Here is a 12,515-nt window from a genome sequence, read left to right on the forward strand (position 1 = left end):
AATATTGCATAAATAATGGAGGCATCATTTTAAAGTATTCATCTTGTCCACCTCTTTTTGCAGTATTCAGACCTTAATGATGCAGTAGCACTATCTGTAAATCACTCTCTGAAAAGCTAAATGCATGTAATTAAACCCGGTAGTAAGAGTGTTTACTGTATTTCTCAACTGTTATTGAATATGCATGCACACAAGAACTCACTCAAAGAATAATTGGTGAGTGAGAGGTAATGTAAACTAGCAAGACATAAAGCTGGCCATTTCCTGAGTACAGAACAATTTCTCCCTGTTCTTATTCCTTACATATTCCAACCACATGTAAAAGTATCCAAATATTTATGGAGACAATCGGTGTGCCAAAGATTTTTTTTATTTTAATAGTGTGTAGGCTCTATTTTTGCCCTTAAAAAATGGAACATCGTCTATGTCTGAGTTGGGACTCAAGGGAATTTCTTAAGGTTTTTAATTGTGATATTTCAATGATAGCATCCTCTGAAAGTTTTCCAACAGGAAGCTACTGTTGTTACTATCTGCCTCTCTTTAAAAACATTACACCTGGCCCACTCTCCTGTTTGAGCCCAAGTATTTCTCCTCTGGGTAACACAACACCAACAGATGCCTGTGAAAATTATAGCCAAACAACCTTAGTGATGACTTCTGATAAGTGCTGTTTCCTTCCTCTTAAGATACAGATTAATATACTGTGGCAGAATTAAATATTGAGTTTTTAATATACAAATTAATTTTATGTTTAGAATTTGTTTTGTATTTGTTTTATAATTTACAGTATGCATTTCATATATTTAGTGCTCTTGAGTGCAGCTAAGCAGGAAGTAAAATGAAGATGCATGTTTGATGATGATATAAATATGTTTTTGTTATGGAATTGAAATTGAAATTCTTATAATTTAAAAATACTGTACACTTGGTAGGTGACATGATATACTCTTAGAAAGTTAATACTTTCAGTGGTGTGTTATGCTATGCACTATATAAAACAGCATTTATTTTAGCATTATTCATTTATAATTATTATTCATTCAGTTTTTATGATCTCATATTAGTTTGAGAGACTACATGGAACATTTGTACTTTTAAGAATTAATTCCTCAGACCGGGACCATTGAAAGTAAACTAGTGAAGGCAAAAAGGTGATAAAAAAAAAAGCACAAAAAAAAAGCAACAAGTTCCAGAAATTAACTTCCCTTATACAGCACATCCGTATAACTTTGACCTAAAAGCTTGATGTTGATGATAAAGTTTTTCGTATTTCTTTAAAGGTCATTTGTTTAAAGTTGAGACAAATCTGTGCATAACACAAAAAAACTGATATATTATTACAATATATATTTATATTATTTCTATTGACTTTTAGCACAGAATTGCTAATTTTTTACAATAGTGTAGATTTCTGATGCTAGACATCGGCAAAACCAAAATGTGTAGATTAGATTAGAAATTAAATTCCAATCAAAACGTGATTCCAGATTTTGAATAAGGAGGAAAAGTTGTGGACAGGACACATAAAAATATTGCTGCCGACTGTAACCATGTAGTTCAGTGCCGTCTTAAATCCCAACTCAGGACTCTATTGACTTTGGCTCTACTGATATGTCACTTAGCAATGTAATATATCACAATCACTGTAAAATAGATTGATCAGCCCTGCTACTGTGAGAGAAGCACAGAAATAACAATGTGTTTGTCAAAATCTACCTCCCAGAGTTGGTGGGCTGTTTGGATGACTCTTGTTAAAGTCATGTTTGATGAAATAATAAGTTCCAGACAATGTGAAAGAGAGACTCTCATTATCTCCCACTGTTAGCCACACCCAGGCTGGCCATTGGCTCAGAGGATATTTAAACTGTTTGAAGGGAGAGAGCTAGATGACTCGGGACATTGCTAGTCAGGAGGGCCCTGAACGCCCAGTCTGAGCTTGTAAACAGGTGCTTGCAGTAATAAGAACTCGGGTAGTGGGTATATCGCTGTAGCAGGGAATACTGTGGGGTAAGGCAGCTGTAACTACATTATTGACTTTGCATGGATTTCTTACTCTTTTAAACTAAAACTTTCGATTTCATTGGCATAGATTTTTTATTATGATATCTGGGAGTGGGATTCAGTGATTTAAAATTGAATGCTATTTGAGATGTAAAAGTAAAAAAACAACAAAAAATCTACTTTAATTGTTACTTATTGCTTTACTAATTATTAATTTAATCTAATCTGTCTAGCCTAAACTTAAAACTTTTGATTTCTGAAGCCTATCAACGAATCATAAGATTTATCATCTTTGGTACAACCATTTCTTGTTTAAAAGGATGAAGAGCTTAATTTCAATCAATAATGCTAAAATAAAGCCTTAAAATGACAGTTAATTCATTATTTTTGTGCAGCAATGGGTGACAAGGGTGGACAAGATACAGTAATATACATTATGTGTCCCAATGGGCTATACATTATAATGGAAATATATGTTTGAATTCAAGTGCTGGTCAGCCCTTGGTGTAATTTAAAGCCCTTACTATTTTCTAGATAATTTAAAACAATTCCTCCATAACCCATTTTTGAAATTATCAAATTATTCTCCCTCTACATTTTGTATTGCTAAGGTGTTTCTCATGCTTGTTCAATTGAAATCTTTCTAACTTTTGCAAATAAAGGTTCCACTTAGAACTACAAAGGATTTTAAAACCTGATGCATTTAAGGAATGTTTGGGGTTCAGTAAAAGTTGACCTCAATTAACAGCATTTGTGGCATAATGTTGATTAGCACAAAAGCAACAGGAAAGGGTTGTAAGCGATTTTATCACATTTAAATCATATCAACACTTAAAATGTTTACATTTGTGACTATACTTTTGAAACAGTGTTTATTTTAACACTTATGGACTTGTCCCATTCACTTTCATTATAAGTGCCTTACTGTAGCCACAATTTAGATGAGAGAACCAGTGGAAATTATGTTTTGTGGTATTCAACATTATATAACAAATGCTATAGTTTGAGCTTAACTACTATTGAAGTTCCACAAAAAGCATTACTTCTCTAGTTCATTAGATGCTGCATAAAAAAAAAAAAACTTTTTACGCTGATCTGAAGAAACTTTAAAGTAACTTTTTAATCTCCAAAGAACCATAGCTCAACTCAAGATAAAATCAAATGCAGCCATCGTCTGTGACTGTCATCTCAACCCATTTTATAAAAGCATTTCTCTCTCTTATCGTCACTATTTCTGGTTTTTGAGGCATATCTGTAGCACTTAATCAGTTTGGACCCTACTTTTAAACAAGGTCTAAGATTCATCCTCCTCTTCTAGTAGATTAAAAGGAAACACTACTGTGTTGGCTTCAGGTAGTATCAGAATCCCAGATCAGATGAACAGCAGATGTTGCATGCTGCCTGCTAAAGGGGAGGTTTATTATATGCTGTCTGTGCACTACACAAGACTAACAGAGTCGGTCTTGGGCTTCTGTAACCTTATTAAGGCTGCTGTGGTTTTGGTCCCTAATGGAACATATCAAGGAGAGGAAATTAGTCTGTACCTAGATTAAAGCTTAATTACTTTCAGCTCTCTTCATTTGAAGAGTAAAGGGGAAAATCACTTGTTTCATTTTTGTGGCCATTCCTCACCTCACCACCTCTCAGTCTCTCACTTTGCATCGGTAAACCCTGAATCTCCTTACTAATGGTGCAACTGGGGCTTTGCTTCAAATGTAGAGGAACAGACTGTCTTTGTCTTCTGCTTAATGTGTCTCGGGAGAGAAGAGGGCACGGTACAGTCTGGCTTTCTGTTTTCCCATCCCTCTACCTCACTCAATTTAGTCACCCAAGATAACATGATTTATGTTGTTCACAGTCTGTTTGTATGTCTTATTAGTTGTTGGTCTGTGCTCTTGTTGTTCCTAAAAGCCATGAATGAGTCACAGTCAATGCACTAAAAGGTTATATTTTGACTTGGTGTCGAGATCCAACAGAATACCGCCAACGGTCAGTTTGCTGCCTGCATCTTTTCTGTCCTGAACCAGGCTCTGTAAAACATCCTTTCAACTACTTCCCATTGGAGGGATTTCTGTGGCCACAGTTCATTGACATGTTCACAAGGATTGGAGAAGTTTTTATAGATCACTGAGTACAAATGCTGGGATTTGCATTGTGTAAAAGCTGAGGTGATTTTTTTGTACATGTGCCAGGCCAGTGGTTCTTGGTGGATCGTGACCTGAAAACTGAGGTTAATTTTTATAACGTTTCGGACAGCAGGAGAAAAACAATGCTGAAGGCAAATAAGACAAGTGCAACAAACTATATAATTGTGCAAAGTTGTTCCATGTATTAGGTCGGCAAATCAAGTCAAGCCACATGATTTTTATTTTTATTTTTATAGCATTTTCATAATACACATTGTTCAAAGCAGCTTTACAGACAATCAAGACTTAATGTCTTAAAGCAGCAAGTGAACAAGCCTAAAGCAACTGTGACAAGGTGTCCAAATCACACCTCTGCTGTTATATGTACAAAATTGTCAATTTTACACATCATGTTAATAACTTTGCATATTGTTGAGATAATGCAGTTCGTGGTAATGTTTAAGGAATATTCTGGGTTCAATATATGTTAAGATCAATCAACAGCATTTGTGGCATAATGTTTAAAAAAAAAAAAAAAAACTGTACTTGTCCCTCCTTTTCTTTAAAAAAGCATAAATTGAGCTTACTGTGAAGCACTTACAATGGAAATAATTTGGGCCGATATTTGGCAGAAATGTGAATCTTATAATTATAAAATTATAAAAGCACTTACATTTATTCTTCTGTTAAAATTCATGTATTATTTGAAATATGTTTTTTACTATCTTTTTTTTTAGATTTAGTGTAACGTTGTCATGGCAACAAAATTATAAAATTATATATATATATTGGATGTATTACACACAAAAGGTTAGTAAGCGACTTTATCACTCTAAAAACATATTAACACACATATTGTTTATTCTTGTGGCAATAATTTTGAATCAGTGAGAATTTCAACATTTACAGATTGACACATTTACTTCTGTTGTAAGCGCCTCACTGCTACTCAGATTTTTGCTTTTGTTAAAAAAAGAGGGGCAAGTCAAAATATGTTTTTGTGTTGTCACAAATGCTGTTGATTAAGCTTAACAATTCAATCCCAAATACTGATAATTAGGGCATTTTTGTCTACTTTTGAACAATGTACTTTCAGTATACTTACAGCATACTTACCCAAGAAAGTACTGAGTAATATTAGGGAACTACATGTACTTAATATGTATTAAGGTTAGGGTTAGGTTTTAGGTTAGTACCTATTAATAGATGTAATTATATAGTACGTAAATGTAGAACTGTACTGTAAAATAAAGTGCTACCCAATATTTTTTTACTGTCTTGCCACAAGATATCCAATGTAAAAGCAGAGTCCTAAAGAAAAAACAGTTAAGAGCCTATGTGCTATGCCACTAAATGAAAATAATGAGATAAAAACAGATTTTAAGAGTACTATGTCTTTCCTGAGCAATTCATGGGCTTTGCTGAGCAATATTGGTATCATGTGTCAGCTAGTTACATGGGTTGGGTGGGCAGTAAGTGTTTTGAGCATTGAGTACTAATGTTTCTGTTGCGATGATTTGTACTGGAATAGCATCTTTTGTGTGTGCTTGTGTATGTGCATGGAGATTCAAACAGCCCTTCAGTGGTGGTAGAGACAGAAGGTTGGCAGGTGTTTCTCTAATCCTCTCCAAGATAAATAAAAAGAGAGAGGAGAAACCGGCACAAATGAAATAAAAGCCACTGACAGAAAGCAATAAATGAGACCCCCAAAGGTCCTTGTAGCTCTAGCATATGTGTGGTGTCTGGGCCTGTGATGTGGGCTATGGTAGGACAGTCATGGACCTTACCACTTCTTGCCTCAATACTGCACCATCCAATCTAATTATCATCAGGGAGCCAGTGATGTCATGGAAGAGACTCTGCAGCCTGTTTCAGAGAGAGCAAAATGATTTAGTTTTTAACTGCTGGCTAGTGTTGAGCATCCAGATTTTTACCTCTGGTGATGTATCAATTAGAAGAGATAATATAGAGGGAAATTACTTGGAATCATTGTTACAGATGGAAAAGTTTTTAATACTTGGAATGGTTGATACCACTTATTTTCTTTTCGATCAATCTTGGGATAAAATGGGTCATTTAAAATATTATTTTTAGTCATTATTCAAATCATTTTCATTATTACTAAACAAATACTAAACAGGAAATTATTTTGTATTTTTATATTTTATTATATTGTGTTTTGTTTACCCTTACAAAAATTAACCATAGTTTCACTACAGCCACAACTGACCATGGTTACTACAATATTACTTTAGTAAAACCATGGTTAACTATTTTTTTAAATACATATTAACAACAATCACACAAAATTATAAGAAATAAGAAATGTCACCTTTTGATATGTTGCATGAATTTACTCCAGAAGCAGTGGTGAAGTAGTGTCTGATGAGATACAGATACTGTACATTTATGAAAGACCAATAATTTTTTTTTTTTAATAAAAAATACATGCAAACAATCTCTAATCTCTCTAATCTTTAATTTACATTTATATACAATACATATGTAAAAAGTGTCATGAAAAAAAAAATACTGTTGTAATTACAGTTCCAAATAAACTTATAAAATATACATCAGGGTGAGTTTCTTTCTGGTATGGTGTACAGTACACTATTAAGAATAATGGTATGGTAACTTGATGTTAAATATGTATTTAAATTAATATGTGTCATTAATATTGCTTTTATAATTCTACTATGAAAATTGTGAATACTTTATTATTACTAACTAATTAACTAATAAACTAATTCATAATATGCAATAATGACAAAAATGCCATCTCAGTGTGGACGGAAGGCCAAAACGTAGAGAAAAAGTAGCGTTTCAAATGAAAACGTATTAATGTGGATATGGCCTTAGCTTGTTAAAGTTAGTCTTTTGGCCAAGCTTCAGCTTAGCTGGTTTAGTGCTGGTTTATTGACCAGCTGATGAGTGCCCCGAAAGCCCCTCTAAAACCAGCCTATAGATCAGCTCGACCAAGCCGAGAGACCAGGAACAGAATATTTTCGTGTGACACGAAAAACCCTGCAAAGCAACCTATGCTTGTAAGCATATAGGTTGCTTTGCAGGGTTTTTCGTGTCACACGTGAATTACTTTGAATCTAGCCACATAAAAACATGTTAGACCAACAATATTCTGTTCCTAAACTAAGTGAGCTTCCTCACTGTCTCCTGCCTACTTAGTCAGCTGTCTTCTATGGCACCACCTTTACTGAATTGATGCCTCATAAGAGAGCGATTTGAAATGCTCTACATAGGCAAGAGCTCCGAGCGTCATTCAAATAGTGCTCCTCACACGCAGTGCCCGGGACACTCGACTCGTGAACTGATTTCAATACAGGTGACGGGAGGGAAACAACGCAATCCTCTAATGAGCCTAAATACACACAGAACACACATTTTGGGTAAAATAGTTGTTTTTTTAATCATAGTAAACTGTTATTTATAGATACTTTTCAAATTTCTCTCGCTACATCTGCCATCTTGGATTAATTTTTTTCGAAGAGCTCATCATGATGCATTCTGGGATCGCCTACCAGGGGAAGGATACATCCAATGCTACCGTAGAATTTGGCCAAATCAAGATATCTTAAGAGGCAGCATAATTAAGATACCTACCTTTTGGAACAGTCTTCGCGTCGGGTGCGCACCTATGATTTCTTAAAAAGGTACCTCCGGAGGATGCTCACTAGGTTTTGGAACAGACCCCTTGTTGTCAATTAGTAATATTCTGAAAAAGTTTCACATTATACATTTGATGAGTTTCACATTATACATTTGATGAAATAGCCTGTTATGACAGTTGCATTGCCTCAATTCTTTTACTTTTTAATAATTCCTACTACAGTGTATTTTATATTAATAGATTATCAAAGGTTATTAATTGGGAATTTTTTGAATACACAATGACCTTAAAAGTCTGTCTCAGATTCAAAGCCATAGTCTAATGCAATGGAATGGCTCTCCTTAACCACATCCATATCTGTTAAGAAATAACAGCCGCTAGCAAAGTTTTCTGTTTAGTTGGTTGATCCTTATGGTATGAGCTCCAGATTTTTCTGTGCTTCTGTTCACATTTCTACCTTGGTCCTAAGGGAGTGCTTGTCTTTTCATTTTAGCATTTCTGCCATTCCACATCTGCTTTTGACTCTTTGATGCATGTTGTTCCATGTTTATTTTTAAGCACCATGCTCCATGCAGAGATTTCCTTAATGTTCAAAACAAAGTATGCGATGAATGAGTGATGAAACACATGAATAAATACTGTGATGCAATCATGTGCTGAAATTTTAAGCCACTTGTTTTGTCTGGTTGTCATTATCTGTTTATTACAGTGTTATTAATGGTTTATTATCTTAGTTTAGAATGATAAAGAAATATGCATAATAAAGATAGCTAAAGTGGCCTAGAGATATTATTATAAGTTTTTCACATTTTATGCAGTGTCAGTGAAATCATTTGGTTTTAAAAGCAAAGTGACTGCTTGTCATTTTAGGTCCTGTAGGCTCACAGGGGCCTTCTGCTTTCCATTGCTTAATGAAAAGATACAGTATGTCTCATGTTTATGTTCTGCATGCTTTGCTTATGAAGTTATGTATTATCTATATTGTACAACAGTTGATGCATTTAAATGTATACTTTTTTATTTTTATTTTTGCATATTCACCTATGATTCCACATTCTGTATAATGTACAAATTACTGTTTAAGGCAAACACACATACAGAGGTATTTAATTATTCTACATCCTTGTACACTGGATCCTTAAATTACTCCAAGTGTGCATCAAAAATATTGGATTATATTCTTTTTTATTTATTTTTCATATCAATCTATCATTTATCAAGTAATTTATAAAATGCACAGAATGTATTTACGTTTTAGAATTAACTTTAGTTTGAACTATGTTTGAACTTGTTTTTTTTTTCCCAAGACAAATTGAACAGACCACACAAGATCAGACACTTACTGTTAATAAAGTAGGTATGCTGGAGTCCTGCTTTCCTGCTCATAGAATATTTATTTTTTTCTTTTCGTTTTAAAGCAAACAAACCCTAGCTGGTTCTTTCTAAGCATTTTTTTTAACATCCTACAGTTTATTTATACTGTATATAAATGTATTAAAAGGTTTAAATGACATCACTGCCATTGAGGATTACATCATTTAATTAGAAGGGTTCCATGCTCCCAGAAGGCCCTTTTGGTTGTGGATGTGCAATTATTGGTTTGGATGGAATGTTCTTGGCGAGCATATGGTCTGCCTGGTTCCTACTTTAGAATTAAACATCTATAACATTGTACTTTTAAAACAAATTTTGCTCCATTAAACATAATGTGATGTCTTGCACATTGATTTTCATCATGTGTGTAGCATGCAAATCAAGCTCCTTACTGGAAGGTGAGACCACAAATCATAAGGAAAATATGATATTTAAGTTTTTTGTAATGCTGGTAGCCGATCACACAATCAACATAACATACTCCAAGGGTCCAAATCTTTCTGTTCTCTTTCAGAAACCATGATCATTAGATTCAACTGGCTGAAAAGTCTCTTCTGTTTTGGGATACTCTTTACGGTGTCCCATCTTGTGCTCTCTGAGGAGGCTGTTGCTGCAGATAAAGAAGTCACATTCAGCCATGTCTACAGGATTGACTCTGGTTGTAAGCAGGGCTCCCAGAGTGGTCTGCTTTCCCAGGATCAAGCCTCAGAAGGACAGATAGTTGCAGTTGATGGAGAGAATGACATTGTTTTCAAGCACAATATTCGTTTACAGTCAGCTGGTTGTGGGTGTGCAGATTCAGAGGAATTCAAAACTCTACTATACCGTGTCAATGGTCTGGAGGAAGAGGTCACCTACCTAAAGAGTCAATGCGCTCAGGGCTGCTGCAAAGGAGGGTCAGGTATTAGTACAAACCTGGTTATTCAAAGACACTAACAATCTACAGTAGAAAGCCAGTATAGCACATTGCCACAGGTATATACACCTTATGCATGCATTCAGGTTATTTTCTTTATTTTCATATTTTTATGAATTAGGGCAAGTAATACACCAAAATGTATATGCAATTTCAGAGAGTTAGCTAGGAATGATGTAGATACTGGTGGGTTGCTGGTATCAATTTTTTCAATTTCATTATACCCTTGATCAAAACATGTGATTTGCACAAAAATCCCAGTCTTTCTCAAAAGCCCTGTTTACATCTATTTATTAGATATGAGATATTATTAACAATCGTCTCAGGTGAGCCAATCACAATGGTAGTAATGTGTCTCAAATGCATTTCCTGTGACCATTTGAGTTTGGATTTCAAGAGGAGACTCTCTGATTTCATGACTACAAACATCACTCACAAGTCAATGTGTTACTGCATGTTGATAAAGCTAAAAAATTGTGAGCTGTAAACTGAAAAGTGATGTGATGTCTTGTGCATATTTCACCGTTCCTACTCGACCCGCCTCAAGCAGGATTCGAACCAGCGATCCCTGGCACAAGAGCTGACTGCACAAGCAAGGAAGCTGTAAAAGCCATTGCCTCTAGCCTCAGTCACTATTGCATCTCATAAGGCCAGGAGAGTGTTGTTTACACACTGCAAAGCTATCACAGACCAGCTGGCTACTGTTACACATATATATGTGCGCTTTTCCAAAGTTTCTGATCAGATGGTTATTTTCTTGTAAAGCTGCACATAACTGACACATTTTAAAACCCTTGTTTTAGCTTAATGGTGATTAATGGTACTAATGGTATGATTAACGGGTGGGAAGGAAGTCCGTTGATGTTGTTTGGGATGCATCAGGACTCATTAGTGCTTGCGCTACAAATGCAGTGTGGTCACATGTGTTTTTGACTTCCGCTAATTGTGCTTTGAGAAAACATTTTGGACAATGGCAATATTTTTTGGCAATTTTAATGGCAATATTTTTTTTCAAGTTAAGTCATTTTTATTTGTATAGCGCTTCTCAGAACACACATAGTTTCAAAGCAGATTACAGGAAATCCTGCATTAACAAAAAAATAAAAAATAATTTTCATTACATCACTCTCATGACGAAATCGTCAGGATTCGTATGACTTTTCAAAATTTGGCTAATTTGTATGATATTGTGTGACTGCACTCGTTTGAATTCCTATGATTTTTTACTACAGCTATTGACGTCACTGGACATAGTTTTCATCTAATATTCAACAATTACTTTCTTCTGTCACATACAACAGCTCATGTTTATACACTCTACCTGTTGGTTAAGTTTAGATAAGGGGTTTGGGTAAGGGCATAATATGAATAAGTATGTCCTTAATGCCTAGTGCGCGGAACTCACGCTTTCTCATGCTTTTTGCATGTGATGATGTTGTACGAGTTAATGCGAACAACATCATGCGAGACAATAACATAATAGCCAACTCGTAAATTATTTACGAATTTTCATGAGATCGGGTTAGTAATATCTATAATGTCTTACAGTGATCATTGTGTAGTTTGATTAAATATGATTGTAAAATGTGTATAGAAATTAAACCATTAAATAATAATTATATTTTGAACCCCTGTGAGCTAGCTGAAGGTGACTGGCAAGGAACACAAAGCTACACAAGATGTTGGTTATAACAGGTGTAAATGCAGTCTCTGATTATTAAAAACTGTGTATGTGATGTAAGGATGTGCTGAACGACTAATTTCACGATAGTCGACTAGTCTAAAAACAAACCAACCTTCAGAAAACAGTAAAAAAAAAAATTGTTTATATGAGCCATTTAAAATACTTAATCTATTCCAAATCTGATGCTAATTCCACTGAAAAGGGGAATTTATCTGCAACATGCTTGCCTTGCATTATGAACATAGTTCAAATATAAAACATGACACGCATTCACTGAACCCAACATTAGCGATTTTTTTTACAGGCACATTTATTGAAAATAATCGAATGAATGCTGCAGGACCAATAGAGCAACCAACCTGTTCTAAACAGAATTCACCACATAAAAGTTTCTTAACATATTAAAACAGTCATGACATTGTTGAAAATAATTAACAGGTAGACTAAGCAAAATTGACGAGAGAAAAACAAATGTGCGATGTGCAGTCGTGCATTTGCCATTGATCTAATATTACACCTGTTTGGTGAAGAACGTAACAGAACCAATAACCAATAAAAAAAAAGGAAAAAGTAGCCATAGGAAAGAAATAATAGGCATGTGATATAGCCTAGAATAAACCTTAAGCATTCTAAACATGTCATGCACACAGAATAAAACATAGTTCAACCCATTAAGCAGTCGGCACCTCATTAAAAATAAACAGTAATTTTCTAGCTTACTTACTCAAAAGCACAAATTTATTGATTAACACGTCGATATGGTCCAGTGAAAGACGGGACTTGACTCAC

General features: G+C 34.7%; 1 protein-coding gene across 1 annotated transcript in view; it reads left to right on the plus strand.

Moving 5' to 3' along the window:
- Window positions 1–1,894: 1,894 nt before the first annotated feature.
- Window positions 1,895–12,515, plus strand: part of LOC127645619 (tenascin-N-like) — a 63,249-nt gene continuing 52,628 nt past the window's right edge. Inside the window, exons 1-2 of the mRNA XM_052129287.1 lie at window positions 1,895–2,007; window positions 9,641–10,027. Coding sequence (XP_051985247.1) covers window positions 9,646–10,027 — 382 coding nt within the window. The 5' untranslated portion in view covers window positions 1,895–2,007; window positions 9,641–9,645. The remainder of the gene's footprint in view (window positions 2,008–9,640; window positions 10,028–12,515) is intronic.

This window comes from Xyrauchen texanus, chromosome 6 (assembly GCF_025860055.1).
Source record: "Xyrauchen texanus isolate HMW12.3.18 chromosome 6, RBS_HiC_50CHRs, whole genome shotgun sequence".
In the NCBI taxonomy this organism is placed as follows: domain Eukaryota; kingdom Metazoa; phylum Chordata; class Actinopteri; order Cypriniformes; family Catostomidae; genus Xyrauchen; species Xyrauchen texanus.